General features: G+C 49.9%; 1 protein-coding gene across 2 annotated transcripts in view; it reads right to left on the bottom strand.

The window, feature by feature from the left end:
• Window positions 1–3,921: 3,921 nt before the first annotated feature.
• Ralb (RAS like proto-oncogene B) overlaps window positions 3,922–20,915 on the bottom strand; it is a 41,754-nt gene continuing 24,760 nt past the window's right edge. For both annotated transcript variants that reach the window (XM_087906600.1, XM_087906601.1), the window contains exons 2-5: window positions 19,830–19,992; window positions 13,001–13,209; window positions 10,178–10,355; window positions 3,922–5,486 (exon numbers count right to left, since the gene is read on the bottom strand). In XM_087906600.1, the coding sequence (XP_087762726.1) occupies window positions 5,367–5,486; window positions 10,178–10,355; window positions 13,001–13,209; window positions 19,830–19,943 (621 nt within the window). In that variant the 5' untranslated portion in view covers window positions 19,944–19,992 and the 3' untranslated portion in view covers window positions 3,922–5,366. The remainder of the gene's footprint in view (window positions 5,487–10,177; window positions 10,356–13,000; window positions 13,210–19,829; window positions 19,993–20,915) is intronic.

The following is a 20,915-nucleotide window of genomic DNA, read 5'->3' as shown; positions in this document are numbered from 1 at the left end:
ACTGATAATGTTCTGTTTTGTTTGTATTATTCGGGTAAATCAGATTTTAGGAAATTATTTCTAGCTGTAAGTAATGAAAATACATAAGAATTACTGGCAAGGCGGGAATGGTGGAGCACTTGCCTAGCATGCAGGATGCCCTGGCTTCCAGCCCCAGCACTGAGTACCCCAGAATAATGGTGCCCCTCATACTCATTGCACTCGAGTGGCAGAGACAGGGGGATCAGGAATTCAAGTCATCTTCAACTACTTAAAGAATCTGAAGCCAGCTGGGCATGGTGCCACATGCCTTTACTCCCAACACTCAGGAGACAGAGGCAGGCAGACCTCTGAGTTTGAGGCTAGCCTGGGCTATAAGATGCCATCTCCGAAGAGGTTACAAGTAAATACCAAGCTAGGCAATCAACTCATCGCCTTGCAGACAAAGACAGAAAAGGACAAATGAACACAGGGAGCCCAAAACATCCTCACTTGAAGCTGATAGCAAGACAACTGCAAAGGGTTGCCATAGTCAAAAGAAGCATGCCTGGGGGCCGGTCCATGGGTCCCTCCACTTGGATCTGCCAAGAGGAGACGGTATCTGGAAAAAGGAAACCCAGACAAAAGGCAACACTGCGCGCCAATGTCTCCAACTAAACATTAAAAAGAAAACTGCGGAATAAATGGCAGGCGTGTGTGAAGCGAATACAGAACAATGCAAGAGCTGGAAGCTATGGACCGTGGCTCTGAGATGCCATCTTCTGGCTAAGACACAGCCGGTGCAATCCGGAAGTCAAGGTGGCTGCCGCCCCCACTGCCGCCTGTGCAGGGTCTGCCCAAGGATGGGTCTGTCCAGAGTCAGGCAGTGGTGGCACATGCCTTCAATCCCAGAACCTCAGAGGTAGAGGCAGGTGACTTCTGAACATAGTAAGTTCCGGGTCACTAGGGCTGCAGAGTGAGACCATGTCAAAGAAGAAAGAAGAAGAAAGAGGAGGAAGGAGGAGGAGAAGGAGGAGGAGGAGGAGGAGGAGGAGGAGGAGGAGGAGGAGGAGGAGGAGGAAGGAGGAGGAGAAGGAGGAGGAGGAGGAAGGAAGAGAAAGGAAGAGGAGAAAAAGTAGTAGTCAGGCAGAGGTAGGTGGAGGAGGGGTTGAAGGTGGGTGGGTCATCTTCACCACCCAACTCTTTGTTACTGGTAGGTACAGAAGAGGGGAATTTTTGCCTTCCATTGTGTATCCCTAGTGACCCAGCCAGGCTCCAGTGGGTAGGTCCAGTCCAGGGCTCACACAGATGGTCACAATGGGACACAAAGCCAAAATCCTGAATCTGAGCAAAGGACAGGTCGAGAGGAGTGGGGGGTTGACTGAGATGAGAGTGATGAGGGTTGGGAGAGTAAGGAGAGTGCATCTTCATAAAAAAAAAAGGGGGGGGCGGGGGAGCTAAAGACAATGCTTTGTACACAGGCAGACATACAAAGACACACACAAGCAAGCATACGTGTGCACACACATACAGGCAAGTATACACACACAAGCATGCCACACACACACAGCCAAGCATGCATACACACACACACACAGAGGCAAGCATGCATGTACACACACACACACACACACACACACACACACACACACAGAGGCAAGCATGCACCCACAGGTGAGCATGTACACACAGGCAAGCATGCATGCATACACACACACACAGGCAAGCATGCATGCACACACACAGGCAAGCATGAACACACATATGCACTCACATGAGCACACATGCACACTCTCCCTGTTATCCGCACTGCCAGAATCTGAGGGTGAAAAATCAAGAAAGAGTGGCCTAAGACTATTACTCAGAAGTATCAGGGTAGCAGAGAGTGCACTGGGAAGAGCTGGCACAGGAGAACAAGGCCACAAGGCTGACATTCCAGCACTTCTAAGCTGCCAGAAAGCATGTGCAGCTTTGATTTTGATGACTTTAAAAAGTAAAGATATCCAAGTTTGGGGTCATCAAGATGGTTCAGCAAGTGGAGGCATTTGTCATCAAAGCTGATGACCCGAATTTGATGTGCCCACATGGTGGAAAAGAACTGGTTCCTATCGGTTGTCCTTTGACCTCCACACAGGTGCTAAGAGACATGAATGTGTGTCTATGAGCACACACACAGAATAAAAAGTAAAAATGTAATTAAAAAATAATCATGTTTGCTATTACTAGCATACTAGTATTTTCCAGTTAATACATAGAATATTACTTATTTGGAGCTGGTGAGTTGGTTTATCAGTTGGAAGCCCTTGCTGCTCTTCTCCAAGACCAGAGTTCGCCCAGCATCCACACCAGGTAGCTCACAATCACCAGTAACTCCAGAAGATCCAACCCCGCTTCTGGCCACTGCAGGAACTTATAACCCATATGCAGACACAAAATAGATTTTTACTAATAAATACTAATGTGTGCGTGCACGTGACTGCAACAGAGGGTGACTTTCAGGACTATGTTCTCCTTTCTCATGGGTTCCAGGGACAGAACTCAGGTATGGGGCTTGGCTGACAGTGTTGGTTCCACACGCTAAGTGTCCATGGTGCTTTAGTAGAGTGCAGCTTCTATATCAGCCCAGGAACCGGACATCTCAACGATCGTCATTTCACTTAGATATAGTCATTTAAAATTTATTGTCTTTTATTATTTAGTGTGTGTGTATCTATGTATAAGCACAGGCATGCTACAGTTCACATGCAGAGGGTCAGAGGGCAGCTGCAGGCATCAGTTCTGTCCTTCAGGCATGTGGATCAAGGAGACTTAACTCAGGTTCTCCTTTGCACAGTGAGCCATCTTGCCGGTATGAATTAAACATGTTTCTGGCCGATGAGATAGTTCGAGATGTACAAGCGCTTGACAAGCAAGCCTGATGCCCAGAACCCACGTAAAGGGGAAGGAGAGAACCAATCCTACAAAATGTCTGCCCTTTGACCTCCATGTGTGCACTGTGACACTTGCGCCCGCACATGCCTGTCATGTATACATACACACACATAAATAAAATAAGTTCACATACCACAGTTCATCCAGCTTAGTAAGTGCGTGTCTGTCAATGAAATCAAGATGGATTCACTTACTAGGCAGTGGAATGATCTGCGACGTTTTACATGTGTGCACATGTAGTATAGGTATGTGGTTTATGTGTGCAGCTATGTTTACAAGGACAGAGATCAGAGAAAGAAGAAGGGGATCCTGCTCTATCATCCCCCACCTCGTTCCGTTGAGACAGGATCTCTACTGGACCTCGTGACTGGCTAGCACCCACCAGCAGGTCCCGGTGATCCTCCTGTCTCCACTCCATGGCACCGGTTACAGACCTGTACATGGCCACACCTGGTTTTTTATATCTGTGTGGGGATTCAAACCCAGGTCATGCTTTTATAGCATATGCCCTTAATTTTTAAAACATTATTTATTTATTCTTATTTTAAGTGAATTGGTGTTTTGCCTGCCTGTATGCATGTCTGTATGTGTGTGAAGGCATCGGATTCCCTGGAACTGGAGTTACAGATAGTTCTGAGCTGACACATAGGCACTGGGAATTGGACCTGGATTCTCTGAAAGAGCAGCAAGTGCCCTTAACTGCTGAGCCATCTCTCCAGCCCCTCAGCGCGGCTCTGACTCACTGAGCCACCTCCAGCCTCACGTGCAGGTTTCCACGTCAGTGAAATCTTCCTGCTAGCACACAAGTGTAATCACCGTCAGGGTTTTAGACTCTGAGGAGGATGGAGATGTCTCCCAAAGGAGAGATGAAGGTACAATTATTGCTTATATTTATAGCTGTGTTTCCCAGCCCATGGGATTCACTGAAGGAACGCTTCTCTGATTCGCGGCACATCTGCTAAAAATAGCGACTATCTGCTACCTCCTTTCCACGAGCATTCCGTGTGGCAGCACGCAGGCAAAAGCGTGAAATCCTGAAAATTATTTATTTTTTTATTATTTACTCAAAAAGGCCCATGGTTCTTTGGAAGCGACAGATCAGTTTCCAGGGATCAGATCTTAGTTCCCACAACCTCTGTCAAAGTGTCCACGCAAGGGGCTCCCGCTCTCCCCACCCAGATTCACATGCGGCACCTAAACATGAAATGTTCACTTCTGAAAAATGGGAGGAGTGTGTGCTCAGGGTAGGCTGCTGCCCCAGAGTCCCCTTCCCAGGACGCGGGAGTGGACTTGGGCCCATGAGACCTGGCTCATCTCAGCACCAGAACCGCCTGCCAGGGAGCTACAGGCCATGGGCCTTCTGGGCCTTCCCCTCTTTACCTGTAAACTGGGAGCTACCGGGTATCTGGAGAGGGAGCAGGAAGGGCAGGGGCTGGCACTGGCTTTATGTTCTGGAACATAATTCGAACTGGTCACAGTTTTCAGAAGAAAAAGAATAGGACTGCCCGGCCTCTGCTGGTGGAGTGGAGAGGGACCCAGAGATACGGCTGGTGGTATGGGAGGCAACCAGAAGATATGAAAATGACCTAGACAGAAAAAGCAAGCCCACTATGGACTACAGGCCTGCATCTCCCCCAAAGAAAGTTCCCTCACGAAATAGGATGCTGAGGAGAGAGAGCCCGCAGCCAGCACCCGGCTGGCATTTGAGTATGAAGAGAACAGCACCCCATTTTCACTTCGAAGGCCAGGGAGCTTGGCTCAGCCTGCCTGGCGCAAGTGAAGTTCATCTTTCTAATTCTGCTTCCAAGTTACCAAAGTTTATTTTTAAAAAGAAAGAAAAGAATCCTTTTGCTTTTTTCCCCAGTGTTACCAGAGCTTAGATTGTTCTGTGTACTTCTAAACTGATAAGAAATGACAAGGGTCTTACCAGAGACCTCTTTAAAATCTAAGAAAATAAGACATTAATTTTTTTTTTCTTTTTGAGACAGGGTCTTGCCGGGTAGCCCAGGCTGGCCTTGACCTCAGGCTACCCTCCCTGCCTTATCCTTCAAAGTGCTGGGACTACAGGCGTTGTACCACCACGCCCAGCCAAAATGAGGCATTTTAATTTTCAAACAAAAGATGGTGTGTCCTAAACACCAGGAGAATAAGATGCTGTGACAGTACGCTTCCTCGTCATCCCAACTCAGCTGTCTGGGATCTCCAGCCCTATGTCCCTAGAGCTGGTGGCTCTCATGGTTGGGGAGGGTAGGAGGGGGGCAGGTCCGCAGAGCTCCGGTTGACGTTAACAGATCTACCACACAAAGGTGTCTTTCTTCTGCCAGCCACCGATGCACAGATATCTGTCCCATTTAAAGAAGTGACCGTGAATGCGGCTGTGGAGAGCGAAGTCAAAGTGGAGGAAGCCAGACTGGGGGCAGCCTCTGGCTTCTGGCGTGCAGCGCGGTCCACTCTGCGCTCTGCCGCGGGCGCCCAGCTCACAGCAAGCAGCATCGCTCTTTGAAACTCTTCTTACTCTTGCTGCTCTTCCTGCCGTTCTTGTCCTTGTTCTCCGACATCTTCTTTGCTCGGATTTCTCTCATCAGATCAAAGAACACCTGGCAGCAGGGAAGAAGGGAGGGCAGAATAAAGAGGGAAGCCATTTAGTCACTGGAAAGCAGCTCGATTGGCAGGAAACTCACTTAGATTTTATGGCACAAAGCCCAAACATTCGGCCATTCATTTGTTTGTTCAGAGGCAGGGGCTCCCGTAGCACAGGCTGGCCTCCTATTGACTGTGTGGCCAGGAGCTCCTGATCCTCCCGGGGGCGGGCGGGGGTGGGGGGTGGGGTTATGCGGCACTGGCAAGGGAACTCCAGGGCAACTGAGTCCACCCCCAGCTACCAAATTTACTTTTATGAGCCTGCTCCATTAAAACAAAGTATCAACAATAAATAAATAAACAAACAAGGCAGCTACGGCAATAAAAATCAGCCTTGGTGAAACAGCCCTTCTTCTCCATTCCACACAGCTGTCAATAGGGACAGGACGAGCCTGTCACTGCCCTTAGATCTGAACAATGCAAGATGCTCCTGCAGAGAACAATTCTAGAACGGAGGCACTGGGCACAAACATCTGGAGGGCAGCGGGCACCTGTGAGTATCTTCCCATTTCCAGAAAAGCTAACAGGCATGCAAGATGGTTCATCAGTTAGAGTCCCTTGCCACCAAGTCTGATGATCTGAGTTTTGGAGTTGAAACACACATGGTGACAGAAGGTTCTGGTTCCCACAAGTTGTCTTCTGACACCATGCATACAACGACATGAATAGGCGTGCGCGCACACACACACACACACACACACACACACACACACACACACACACAGTGTCTTCTGACTCCATGCATATGGCAGCAGGAATAGGCACACACACGCACACACACACACACACACGCACGCACACGCACACACACGCACATGTTGTCTTCTGACTCCACGCATACAACGGCATGAATAGGCACACACACACACACACACACACACACACACACACGCGCGCGCGCGCGCGCGCGCGCACGGTGTCTTCTGACTCCATGCATATGGCAGCATGAATAGGCACACATGTGTGAGTCTTTGCTTTGCTCCATGTCAGCACACCTCATTTGACGACAAGGGCTCCCTCCCCAAACCCTACTCTAAAAGCAGCCAGGGGCAAATCTGGGAAAGCAAGGGGATAGGAAGTAGGAAGGCAGGCTTCTGCTCTGTAGAGCTGGGGAGGACAGGGAAAGAGAAGTCTCATCGCAGAATTCCTCCTCACCTTCCCCTACACCCAGCCCCACACCCCTCCCCTGCCCCGTCACCCCACTGCCAAGAGGAATTTTATCAGCAAAGACTAGCCACTCTACTATCTAGACCAGCAAGCCTTATCGCTGGTCCATGAGGTTTGGGTTTTGCCCTCTGCTACCACAATCACCAAGGGGCTGATTACTCTCGAGCAGACAAAATATCGTGCTGCGAAGATACACTGACGATTTCCCACAGAAACTGGAAGCGTGACAAGGAACACAGGCTTTTTTATCTGCACCAAGATCTGGTTCTCAGACACAGACCAAGGTGAACAGCAAGTTGAGGGCTAGGGACGTGGCTCGGTTGTCTGAGTACCTGCCTGGCATGCACAAGACCCTGGGCGTGATCCCCAGCATGGTGTAAACCAGGCCTGGTTGTACACACCTGTAACCCTAGCACTCGGGAGGCAGAGGCAGAAGGACCAGAAATTCAGAGTCCTTCTCAGCTACACACGAGCTGGAGGCCAGCCTAGGATAGATGAGGCCCTGCCATTTTTTTAATAAAGAAAAAATTTAAAAAACAAACAAACAAGAAAGAAAGAAAGAAAAAGACAAGCCACATGTGATGCCGCCAATCTAGAAAGGTTCAAAATCCAAGGTCACCCTTGACTACAGAACAAATTTGAGACCAGCCTGGGCTACATGAATTACTGCTTCAAAAACCAAGCAAACCAAGGTTGCTTTTCTGGTGTGGCACTTCACATGAGCTTACCACGAATGCCAGGTACAGGGAGGGGAACCCCAGAGTCTCAGATTGACCTCTACACCCCCTTCGCTAGCCACAGTCACCAGTCCAAAGTGACAGACATTTGTTTCATCCTGTGTTAAAAGGCAGGGGAGATGCGTGGGGGCGTTCAGCTGAAATGCCACCTGCACTGTTCCGGGCTGAGCTCATCCACAGCCTTTCTGAGGAAATCAGTGCTGCCTACCTGTTAGAAGTCCCCGCTGGGTCGCCTGGCAGGTGAAAGCTCGTCCAGGGAGACGATGGGAGATGATGGGAGACGATGTGTAACACCCCATACACAAGAGACCCCAGAGACTCGAGTCTCATCACCTCAAAAGCAACATCAGCATTTCCATGCTGAGAAAGTCTTTTTGTTGTTGTTGTTTTGTTGTTGTTTAGACAAGGTCTCTTTATGTGGATCTCTTGAATTCACAGATCCACCTGCTTCTGCCTTGTGAGTACTGGGATCAAAGGCTGACGCCACCATGACCAGACAGCCCTCTTGGGTTGTAAAAGATAAAAGGCTTGGGAGGCAGAGACCAGCCAGGATTACAACGGGCGACCACGTCTCTAATGTGTCCCACCTCCTCCTCCGGAGAAGACGGAGGCTACCTGGATGCCCTGTGCGTTCCTCAGCTAGGAGATGAGGGGAGGAGAACAGAAGTCTGAGCATGGCAGGAAGCAGGGGGAGAGTTGATAGAGCATGTGATCAAACTGAACTCTCTGAATGTGGCTGTCAATGAGGGCTGACTGAGAAGCCAAGGACAATGACACTGAGTTTTGATTCTACTGCATGGACAGGCTTTGTGGGAGCCTGGTTTGTTTGAATGCTCACCTTCCTAGACCTGGATGGAGGGGGGAGGACCTTGGACTGGAGAGCGAGGGGGAGGGGGAGAGGGAGGAAAATGGGAGGTGGGGAGGAGGTGGAAATTTTTAAGAAAGAAAGAAAGAAAGAAAGAAAAAAAGAAAGAAAGAAAGAAAGAAAGAAAGAAAGAAAGAAAGAAAGAAAGAGAAAAAGAAAGAAAAAAAAGAAAGAAGGCAGGTGCCGGGCGTGGCAGTTGGTGGAGCGCTGTCCAGTACATGTAGAGTCCTGGGTCCCACGCCCACACCATGAATCAGGTGCAGGGCTCCACGCCAGTAATTCTACTGTTTGTTACACAGAGGGTCATACCTGTCAACAGACAGACAGACAGACAGATAGGGAGAGAGGGGGAGGGAGAGAGAGAAAGAGAGAGAGACAGAGAGCGAGCCTGGAAGATGGTTCAGTGAATAAGGTACTTGCTGCCAAGCCTAGCAACTTGAGTTCAATTCCCTGGGGCCCACATGATGAAAGGAGAGAACCCACAGATTGACCTTTGACTTCCACAGGTGTGTTGTGGCACACAAGTACACAGCTGCACACATGCCTCCCCACACACACACCAAGAAATAAATGTAATCTCAAAACAAACAGATTAGCTAAGACAGCACAAAAGCAGGTGATGAAGGAACACAATTCACACTGTACCCCAGGCTACCCAGAGATGCTGTCAGCACTGGCCCCTGCTCAAAGCCAAGCCCTCAGCTGGGCAGTGGTGGCACTCGGGAGGGGAGGCAGAGGCAAGCAGGTCTCTGTGAGTTCAAGGTCAGCCTGGTCTAGAGTACCAGGATGTAGAGAAACCCCCGCCTTGGAAGAAAAAAAAAGGCCAAGCCCTCCTCTCCTAATGTCCCACTGAGAGTGCTCAGCTCTCCTCCAGAACCAGCTGAGTGAACCTGGGAAGGTGCTAAGCAAGGGGAGATGGCACCCGCAGCACCGGCCTGGACTACGATGCGAACTGAGAAGAAGAGGAGACAGAGAAGGGATCTATAGCTAAGCACAACGTGGCATAGACACGGCCTTTCTGCCTGTCGTGGCTCTGCACTGATTTCACAAGTCCAGGACGTGAAGCAAGAACCCACACTATAGCATGTGAAAACAGAGAGAAGTTCAGCTGTGAGGTGCTTACTTCAACTGTGTGGTAACACCCTGAACTCTGATGTAAAAGGAAAACACGGGGTGCTCGTGTGCTTGTGTGAAGCCCTGGCCTCCCCGCACCCCAGCACTGTATAAATGGTGTGGTGGTACATGCCTGCCATTCCAACAAAGGAGTAGGGGGTGGGGGCTGGAAGATCAGAAGCACAAGGTCCTCCTCAGCTACACCTGGAACTCTAGGCTAGCCTGTGTGAGACTCTGACAAAAAGAGAGAGAAAGACAGACAAGGGCAGAAGAGAAAAGAAAAACAGAAAATGACAAACCATAGTGGTGATCAAACCCACAATGCCAGCACTTGGGGCTCGCGGGAGAGCAATCAAACTTCAAGGTCATTCCTGTCTACACTACCTGGCTTGAAGCCAGACTCAGGTATTATGAGACAGAAAAAAGAGAGGAGGAGGCAGAGGAGGAGAAGTGATGTTGGCAGCAGGGGCAGCTGCAGAGGTAGCTCGGTGGTTAGGAGGACTGTCACACTTGTACTCACGTCACAGTGGTTTCCAGTTCCCAGGACCCACAGCAGACAGTTCACAAACACCTGCAACTTCAGTTCCAGGGCTTTCTATGATCCCTTCTGACCTCACTGAGCGCCTACGCTCACATGGCATTTACACACGCACGCACACACACACGCACACGCACGCACACGCACACACACACAAAACTAAACATCAAGCAAATGAGACTTTTTTTTTGGCTGGGTCTTCCAAGAACCCTCCAGAAGTCACGCTACCTTGTCCACATTGGCACGGGTCTTGGCTGAGGTCTCCACATACTGCACACCCCACTCCTCGGCTTTGCCCCGGGCCTCATCCACGGGCACTTGCCTCCGCTCCTCCAGGTCAGACTTGTTGCCCACGACCAACAGGGGGATTTTATCCTCCTCGGACTTGACTCGGAGGATCTGTTCCCTGTGGGTGAGACGTCAAGAACACAGTGAAGAAAGCTAGAGAGCAGCCAGTGAGATGGTTCAGCAGATACAGGCGCGCGCCTCCACGCTGCCTGGTGACTAGTGATCCACATGCTAAGTGCTGAAAAAGACTCTTGCGACCGTCCCCAACCGCCACACGGGCATTGAGGTGTGACAGTCCACACACAGACACACAAACAAAGGTGCTTTGTCTTTGTTTTGTTTGAAAGCTAGCATAAGCGTAAGAATTCAGCTTTCCAAGTAGCTGATAGTGTGCCTGGGTGTTTCCAAGCACATCTGAAAAGCTCAGAAAGGAACAAGAGAAACTGCTCCATTTGGGGAGTATTTCAAAGGGGTCTCCACCGGCACGGGCTTTCCCAGGCTGGCCCTCAGCTTCCCGCCATCATCTGGTCTCTCTCCATCTGAGGTTTCTCTACCCCACACTCCTACAAAAGAGAAGTCTGCATCCCCACAGGGTTCCCAATTTATGGGGAACAAGAAAGAGGTGGACAGGGAGAGAAGAAGGAAGGGAAGGGACCCCCTGGACTCTCGGGAATTAAAACAAACTGGAAGGTGCTAGGGTGTGAGGCAAGGCGGGGCGCTAGCCTTGCACGCACAGAGCCCGACCTAGGTTCCGTCTCCAGTATCTACAGACAGGGCACGGGGGCACATGCCTGTAACCCCAGGACTCGGGGGAACCAGAAGTTTCAAGGCATCTCGGCTACATAGTAAGTTTAAGGCTAACCTGGTCTGTATGAGACACTACCAAAAAAAAAAAAAAAAAAAAAAAGCAAAACAAAGCAAAAAAAAACCCCAGGATCTGAGATCTGAGAGCTGGCTCGGTGATTAAAAACAACCTGGTTTGATTGCCAGCACCCAAGTGGCTTCATAACTGTCTTTAACTCCAGTTCCACGGATCTGACGCCCTCTTCTGGGCTCTGCAGGCTCTGCAGGCACATGCTGCACAGACATCAGAGCAAGCAAATCACAGTGGGACCAGGACCTGTCCCTGAGGCAGAGCTGCCTCTTTGGAACCCATTTCCGTGAAGGAACACCTTGCCCAACCTTGATTCAAGGGGGAGGAACTTGTTCCCGCCTCAGCTTGATATGCAGCTTTGTTGACTCCCATGGGAGGTCTTACCCCTTCTGAATGGAGACAGAGAAGGAGTGGATGGGGGGGGGGAGCAGAAAGGAGGTGGGGAGAGGGAACAGGAGGGGAGGAGGGAGGGGAAACTGTGGTTGGCATATAAAATAAATAAACAAAAATAAATAAATAAAAAACAAAAATCCCATCAAAGTCAAAGCAACAGCTTGCAAAAATGTTTAATAATTCCAATACAGCAGAGTAAAAAGGCAGTATGTATGTGTGTCTGTGTGTGTGTGTACCCTCAAAAGTCAGACTGTGAAGAGGACACAGTTGTGTCCACAAGAGTGCTATCCCCATAGAAACTTCCTGATAAGATCAAAACACCTACAACGGGAGGCAGCTGCTCATGCTGAGACCCCTCTGGCCTTCATAGACAGATGGAGGTTGCAGGAAACCAGGACCACAAGCACAACCAGAGGTCGTATCGTACCGCCTGCCTTCTCTACTAGACTGGCTGAGTTCAGCCCTTGACGCCTCCCTGGCTCGCTGAGCGGCTTTCTAAACCCAGGGAAACGGTCAGCTGTCTCCCTTTACCTCGGTGGTCACCTGACTTCCTGACAAGTCAGGAAGAGCTTGCAGCAGCCTGCGGTCAGGCTGAGTTGACTCAGCCAGGAAGAGGGCCTGGCACCAAGCCTGACTGCCTAAGTTCAATCCCTGGAACCCACACGGTGGGAGAGAACCAACTTCAAGTCTTCCCCTGACCTCCACACATCCCCTGTAGCACAAGTACACATGTACATGTGAGCACATGTATGTGTGAGCACATGTATGTGTGAGCACATGTACGTGTGAGCACATGTACGTGTGAGCACATGTATGTGTGAGCACATGTGCGTGTGAGCTCATGTGTGTGAGCACATGTACATGTGAGCACATGTCTGCGCTCGCACTTGCACTCACAGACACTCACGCAGTGGCTGGAGAGCTAGCTCAGTGGTCAAGAGCACTAACCGCTCTTCTAGAGGACCCCAAGTTCAACTCCCAGCTCACAATCTTTTGTAACTCCAGTCCCAGGGGATTCGATGCCCCGTCTGGCTTCCATAGGCATCAAGCATGTACGTGGTACACAGATATGCATGCAGACAAAACATCCACACACAGAAAATAAATAAAAATAACAGTAAGTCAGTTGTGGTGGCACACACCTTTAATCCTAGGACTCAGGAGGCAGTGGCAAGCAGACCTCTGAGTTCAAGGCCAGCCAGATCTACCGAGGGAGTTCTAGGACAGCCAGGGCCCTGCCTCGAAAAACCAAACCAAACCAAACAAACAAACAACTAAATCTTTTAAAAAAGATGCATCCAGAAATCCTGAGACATGGATGCACAAAGAGACGGAAGCCACGGTGGCTCGAAATGTACCAAGATTCAGAAAACCCTGTGGCAGACTTCCTCCTCCTCATCACAGGCCCAGCCGTCTCCATTCTGCTCAACCCAGGTCCCTGGAAGCCTCAGCCCCCTGGCTGGGGGGTCAAGGTGCAGCTCTTCCCTTCCACACACCTGAACTCAGCCGTGGCAGTGAAGGACTCGTGCTCGGTGATGGAGAACACAAGCAGGAAGCCTTCTCCGCTCCGGAAGTAATTGTCTCGGATGGCCGCGTAGTCCTCCTGGCCAGCGGTGTCCAGAATGTCTATCTGGACCTCTTCTCCATCGAGGACCACCTTCTTTCTGTAACTGTCGGCTTTGGTGGGTTCATAGTCTTCTACAAACTGGGAGAAGCAGTCAGAATTAAGGACTACAGCAGGACCCTGATTCTACATCTGAATGCTTGAAGATCAGCTTCATACTGGCTGAGGGCTTGGAGTTATTACATCTTGAAGGAGACAATGAAGGAAGCGATTCATCCATCCTTCTGAGACAAGGTCACACTATGTAGCTCAGGCTGGTCTCGAACTCCTAACCTTCCAAATGCTGGAATTACAGACAAAGCCTTCCTTTCTTGATATCTCTGAGCTCTACTCTTTTTTTTTTTTAAGGCTTTCAACAATAGGCACAGATAGCCCCATTTACAGATGAGAACACCAAGCATCAAGCAGCACTCTTGGTGACATTATTGTCAGTACAGTGTAAAGTATAATACAAACAATGGAAAAGGTGAGACATGGAAGCCTGGATTCATAATGGACAGAAGTATAAAAATCATCCCAAAGGAATTTGGCGAGGGGAACCAGAAGCTTAGAATAAAACCAACAGCAGGGGTGGGTGGGTGTTAGGAGATGGTGTTGAGCCCGCCATAAACATTTTAAAAACAACAAAGAAAGTCAGAGGCTGGAGAGATGGCTCAGCAGCTAAGAGTACTTACTGCTGTCCTAAAGAACCTAAGTTAAGTTACTAGCACCCTTGGGTGGCTCACAACTGTCTGCACCCCCAGCTCCAGGGATCCAATGCATCCAGCCTGCATGAGCACCTGTACTCACATGCACACAGCCACACACAGGGACACATAATTAAAAATAATAAAAATAAATCCTACATGGGAGCAATCCATGTACATGATCCCAGCGCTGGGATGTGAAGACAGTCACTGGAGCTCACTGGCCAGCCAAGCCCTGCTTCCTCAGCGAACCCCAGGCCAATGAGACCTTGTCTCAAACCATAACTGAGAGTGTTCTCTGACCTCCACAGGCACAAAAACAGGTGTACACACAGGCATGTGCACACTCACACACACCCACATCTGCATACACGCATATGCAGACACATGTGAGTAAATAAACAAATCCAGTCAAGCACTGCGAACAGACATGAGAACCTTATTACCTTGAAGTAGAGAAGGCCTTTTTAACTATGACTCAAAGTCCAGAAGCCATGTAAAAAAAAATATGATAAATTAGATTTCCCAAGAATGAAAGACAACAGAGGCCCAACACAACCCAGAGCACAGCACAAGCGCAGGCACCAGACAGAAGATCTGGACTCAGTGCACAGAGCATGCACTCCTCTCTATCATGCGGGCTGGGGAGGCGTCAGCATCCAACAGAGAACCTCAGAACCAAACAGCACAGAGAGATGCTGTCCTCACTAGTGCAAAAGGAAGGGGGGAGGGGGGAAGGGAGGGGAGGAGAGAGAGGGAAGGGGGAGAGAAGAGGGAGGGGAGGGAAGAAGGGAAGGAATGGGAAAAGAGAAGGGAGTAAGGAGGAAGGAGGGGGAGGGAGGGGGGGAGAAAGTGGAAAGGGAAGAGAAAGGGAGGGGAGCAAGGGGAGGGAAGGGGGGGGAGGGGATAGGAAGAGGAGGGGAGAAAAGGGAGGGAGAAGAGAGAGAGAAGAGGAGGGAGAGGAGAGAAAGGGGAGGGAGGGGAGGGAAGAAGAGAGGGAAGGGAGAAGGAGAGGGAAGGGAGGGAGAGAGAGGGAAGAAGGGAGGGAGGGGAGAGATGAAAGAGAGGGAGGGAAGAAAGGGGGAGGGAAGGAAGAGAGGGACAGAAAAGTAAGCAGGGGAAAGGGAAAGAGCTACTCTGAGACACAGGTTTTGAGGAGAGACAGTTTTGCTCCCATGGAACAGGGGACAGGACCATCTCAGAGAGAGGAATTTGTCAACATCTGATAAAATGAGGAACACTTTCTCCTCTGCCTCCACCTCCATGCTGCTTCTGGGAATCTAAGCTACACAAATGCTGGTCCAAAAATCAAGTGGCATCTCAGAAGATGAAGGTCCACTCAAATGTTCTGCAAATAGCTGGCTACACAACATAATACTATACTGCTGCAAAAAAAAAAAAAAAGGAACAAGAACTATATATAGGCATGTGGAAAACTCTAGAATACAGTGTTGTCCTTCTGCAGAGGGCCACTAGGGAGAGTACAGATTGTTACATACACACACACACACACACACACACACATATGGATGCATCTCACAAAAAGACAAAACAAATTCAAAAGCTGCTAAAAAGAAAAATAGAAGCAAATTAACATTCCTAAACACTCTTGGTAATGAAGACACAGAAAAAATTAACTAATTAATGACACTTTAGCAAAATATCTTGATAAAATGAACTCCCCTTTAAGAAATTTTTTAAATTACATTTAGACTGTGTGTGTGTGTGTGTGTGTGTGTGTGTGTGTGTGTGTTAGGATGCTTTTAACTGCTTTCTGGAGTCAGCCCTCTCCTTCCATCATGTGGGTCCTGGGGATCAAACCCAAATTGTCAGGCTTGGTGGCAAGTGCTTTTACCATCTGGCTGTCCTTGCACTTCCCTAAAAATCAAAAACAAACAAACAAAAAAAAAAACCAAAACCACCCAGCAGCAAAGGTAAATATCCTTAAACCTTCCCCACAGCTGTATTTAGCAAAAATATGGAAACTATTTTCTTTATGTCATATACATGCTTTTTCCTAACTGTTTTTAGAGTCTCACACTGTAACTTATGCTGGCCTTGAACTCACTGGTGGCAATCCCCCAGCTTCAGCATCCTGAGTCCTGGGATAGAGACCTAAACTTAGCTCACATACACTTTTTTTTAAAAAATAGTGTGTGTGTGTGTGTGTTTGGGAGAGCATTGCTACAGTACATATGTAGAGGTCAGAGGACAGCTTCAGGCATCAGCCTTCATCTCCCACCTTGAAGCAGGGTCTCTTTTCCTTGACACTGTGTACATACAAGGCCGGCCCAAGAGCTTCTGGAGTCTCCTATCCGAATCCCTGATCTCCCCACAAAAGTGTTGAAGTTACAGATGCTGCTATAACCAGCTTTTACACAGGCTCTAGGGGTTCAACTCAGGTCCCCACGCTTGCACAGTGGTTCCTGACACTTAGCAATTGCCCACACTTGCGCGGTGACTGCCCACGCTTGCACGGTGATTACTGGACACCTTCATGGCGACTGATCGCCTTATCCACTGAGTTGTCTCCTGTGTACAACTCTATCTCCAGGAAATCTGACGCCCTCTTCTGGCCTCTGTGGGTACTACACACACATGGTGCACAGGCGTCCATGCAGGCAAAACACCAAGACACATAAAACAATTAAATTTTTTGAAAGTTTAAAACTTTGGCAAACCAAAGGGCAATATTAGAAATGAAAAGGGCAAGCCAGAACGTGGGGGTGTTATTTGTGTTTGAACACTTGGTCCCGGCTGGTGGCGATGTTTGGAAAGGTTGGGAAGATTGCAGAACTGCTAGGGGAGGGAGCCTTTCAGGGAGAAGCGGTCACTAGAGGTGGGCCTTGGGGTTTTCTAGCCTGCCCCATTTCCTGTTCGCTCTCTGCTTCCTGAGTGTGGGTACACTGACTAGCAGTCACTGCTCCTGCTGCCATGCCTTCCCCAACATAACATGGTACCCCAGGCAGTACGAGCCGAAATATCTCCTTTTCCTGTAGGTTGCCCTTGTCAAAGTTTACTGTCACAACAGGAAGGTGTCCTGGACAACAATTCATTAGTTTAGATTCTTGTCTTTTCACATAGGCCTCAAACTCATAATCCTCCTGCCTCAGCCAAGGGTTGGAATTACAGGTATAGGCCACCACACCTGCTTAGATTGTACACGATGAAAGAGTAAATTTTGGACCAGCAAGATGGTTTAGTGAGGGCTTGTCTCCAGGTCTTAAAACTTGACCTACGTGGTGAAGAGAGAATCAACTCCTCACGCTGCCCTCTGACCTCCCGTGTGCTGTGTCATGCGCACACACATACAGACATACACAATACACTTTTCTTTATCTGACAAGGCTCTGAGTCTCTCCCGTGTCTGCAGCTGTGATGGAAACAGACTTCAATAGGATGCGGGCTCTGCATGAACTTGATCTCAGATTTGGCACAATGCCTCAACCGCCCAGAACTACAGGAATCTTCTCCCTGCTCTGCAGCCACAGCTCTGCCGCTGCGGTGATTTATCTCCACCTAAACTCCAGGACCAGGGTGGGAGGGGCGGCTCGTTTGGTAGAAGTGTGTGTGCGTGCCTTACAAGTCCTGGGCTCAATCCCGGACCTGCTAGAGAGCTGGGCCTGACCAAGCACTCTTGTGGTCTCAGTGCTGGGAGATGGAGACAAGCCATCCCAGGCGCACAGGAGCGGCCACACAGAGAGACCCTGTCTCGAAAATCAAGGTGGACAGTTACTGAAGAATGACAGTTAAGGTTGTCCTCTGGGCTTCCATATCCATGGGCACATACATACATACACACACACACACACACACACACACACACACACGGGCACATACAAACACATACACATACGCACGCGCGCACACACACACACACACACACACCCATGGGCACATACAAACACATACACATAAGCGCGCGCGCGCACACACACACACACACACACACACACACGGGCACATACAAACACAGACACACACGCACGCACACCATATTAATGAAGCAGAGGAGGTTCATTTCCAGCTCAAGGTTCCAGTTTTCACTTCACACTTCTTAGGGCCTGTGGTGAGGCAGAGGAGGGTGGTGAGAGCACACAGCAGCGTACAGCGTGCACAGCACACAGCGCACACAGCAGCGCACAGCGCACACAGCAGTGATGCGGGAGAATTGTCTGTATTCTGTTAATCATATTTTAATAAAAGGCTGATTGGCCAGGCAGGCAGTATAGGCGGGAAAACCAGACAGGAAGTAGAGGTGATGCAATGAGAACAGGAGAATTCTGGGAAGCAGGGAGGTTCCTCTGCCACTCCTGCGCAGATCACCGAAGAGGCAGCATGTAACTTGCCCAGCTGAGAAAGGTACGGAGCCATGTGGCTAACATAGATAATGATAATGGATTAATATAAGTTACAAGGACTAACAAGAAGCCTGACCTAATGGGCCAATCAGTTTATAACCTAATGTAGACTCCGTGTGACATTTCCTTGGGACTTGCTGGCTTGTTGGGGTACTGGGCAGGACAGAAATCCCAACAAGTCGGCCCGTCATGTTACACAGCAGCACACAGCAGCACACAGCGCACAGCGCACAGAGCACACAGCAGCACACAGTGCACAGAGCACACAGCGCACACAGCACACAGAGCACACAGCGCACACAGCAGCACACAGCAGCACACAGCAGCACATAGCAGCACACAGCACACAGCAGCACACAGCACACAGCAGCACACAGCGCACACAGCATACAGCGCACAGAGCATACAGCACACAGCAGCACACAGCACACAGAGCACACAGCGCACACAGCAGCACACAGCAGCGCACAACAGCACACAGCAGCGCACAGCAGCACACAGCAGCACACAGCGCACACAGCAGCACACAGCGCACACAGCAGCACACAGCGCACACAGCAGCACACAGCAGCACACAGCAGCACACAGCAGCGCACAGCAGCAACCAGGAAGTAGAGGAAAAACAGGAAGCGGCTGGGATGACAATATCTCTTTTAAGGACACTTCCAATGACCTAACTTCCTCGGGCTGAACTCTACTCCCTAAGGTGCTGTAGGCTGACGGTCAGTTCTTCAACACAGGTCCCCTCCCGTGGGAGACATCCAAGACTCAAAGCACAGCACCTGACACTGGGCAGTAGCTCAGTTGGTCGAGTGCTTGCCTCTCACACACAAAGCCCCCTGCATCTCCAGAGCCTCAGAAACCAGGTATGGTGGCACAGCAGCAGGAGGTAGGAGGACCAGAAGTTCAAAGCTATCCTTGGCTACACAGTGGGTTCCAAGGCAGCCTGGGCTACATGAGACTTTGTCAAAAAAAAAAAAAAAGAAGGAGGAGGAGGAGGAAGGAGAAGAAGAAGGAGGAGGAGGAAGGAAAGAGAGAGAGAAGAGAAGACGAAAAGAAAAGAGGAAATAAAAGAAGAAGAAAGCCCGGTGGCAGTGGTGGCGCACACCTTTAATCCCAGCATTTGGGAGGCAGAGGCAGGTGGCTCTTTGTGAGTTCAAGGCCAGCCTGGTCTACAAAATGAGTTCCAGGACAGCCAGGGTTGGTTGCACAGAGAAACCCTTATGTCAAAAAACCAAAACAAACAAACAAGTTCCCAGAACCCACACTTGACAACTACCTGTAACTTCAGGACATATGACACCCTCCTCTGGCCTCTTAAGGCAACCACACTCCTCTACACCCCCACAATACACATACATTAGAAGAATAAAAGATGCAAGCCATAGTACCTATAAAGAGTCCTCTCTCTTCCCTCGCTCCTGTCACAAAGAAAGCCCACATAACACTGGCAATACAGTGCACAGAGAGACGCCTTCTGTTTCGACTACAGCTAAAACCACCGCTGCATCAGCAACGGGGATCTTCCGCTGACTACCTCTCCCTGTTCGAAACCTCCACGGACAAGTGAGGAGGAGGACAGAACACAGCTGAAGCGGACACATGAGCACACAGCAGCACAGCCACTTGGGGAAGGTGTGCTGGCATCTCTTACCTCGTCGTACATGAACTGAAGCGTCAGGGCTGACTTGCCAACCCCTCCACTGCCAACCATGATGACTTTGTGAAGAGCCAGGGAGCCCTGGCTCTTGGCCTTGTTGGCAGCCATCCTGCTGGTCTGGGGTGGTGACACACGGACAGCTGGCCCAGATGGAGAGCTACAGGTGAAAGAGACAGGAACTTAAAGATGGTGTGCACTCTGTCCAGCTGAAGTCAAATGACATCTGCCATTCCTACACTTTAAATATTTTATTTTTATTCTAAATGATGCGAGTCCATGCCTGTGTGTGGGTTTGTGCACAGGACTGCAGTATCCTCAGAGACCAGAAGAGGGTGTCAGTCCTCTGGGGCTCTTGCTAGGGGGCAGAAGTCAGTTCTCTTAGCTCCAAGCCATTCATTCCTCCAGCACTTCCCTGCACTTTAAAACCACTTAACCCATTCCGAAAGAGAAGGACCTGGAGAGGAGGGCTGTGGAAGTCACTTGCCCTGGGGAGCCAGGACAGGGCAATGGTGAGAAAGGAGTGCAGGAGGGCACCCCAAGCCTGCGCCCCTGGGGAGGGTGGCCTGGGCTCCTGCCTTTACTCCCAGCACTCAGCACGCAGAGCCCCTTGCAGTCTCAGCACTGGAACTGGGCTTAGTGGCCTGGTAGTCTAGCCTGCTGTGTGGAACTCCAGGCCAGTGAGAGACTCGGCCCACCTGAAGAAAGACACTCAAGGCTGTCTTCCGACCTCCATGTGCACATCTCCCACCTCCCCACCTCCCCGTCTCCCACCTCCCCATCATCTCCCACCTGCCCATCTCCCACCTCCCCACCTCCCACCTCCCCATCTCCCCATCACACACACAAAACGAGTCTACGGAGCTTTCAGAGGTGCAGTAGGTGAACTGTTCAAGCTTCTATTCCCAAAGACTCCCGAGTCAAATAGGTGCTCTGGGGACAGCTTGGGGACTTCAATCTCCAGTTTTTTATTCTCACTTCTCTCCTTCTCTGTGTGCCTCTACTCCCTACCACCACTAACATATACATACGCATGCATGTGTGCATGCCGTGTGCCTCTACTCCCTACCAACACTAACACAT

The sequence above is a fragment of the Myodes glareolus genome, chromosome 5 (assembly GCF_982192425.1).
Source record: "Myodes glareolus chromosome 5, mMyoGla1.1, whole genome shotgun sequence".
Lineage (NCBI taxonomy): Eukaryota > Metazoa > Chordata > Mammalia > Rodentia > Cricetidae > Myodes > Myodes glareolus.
This window is presented reverse-complemented; position numbering and strand designations above follow the sequence as displayed.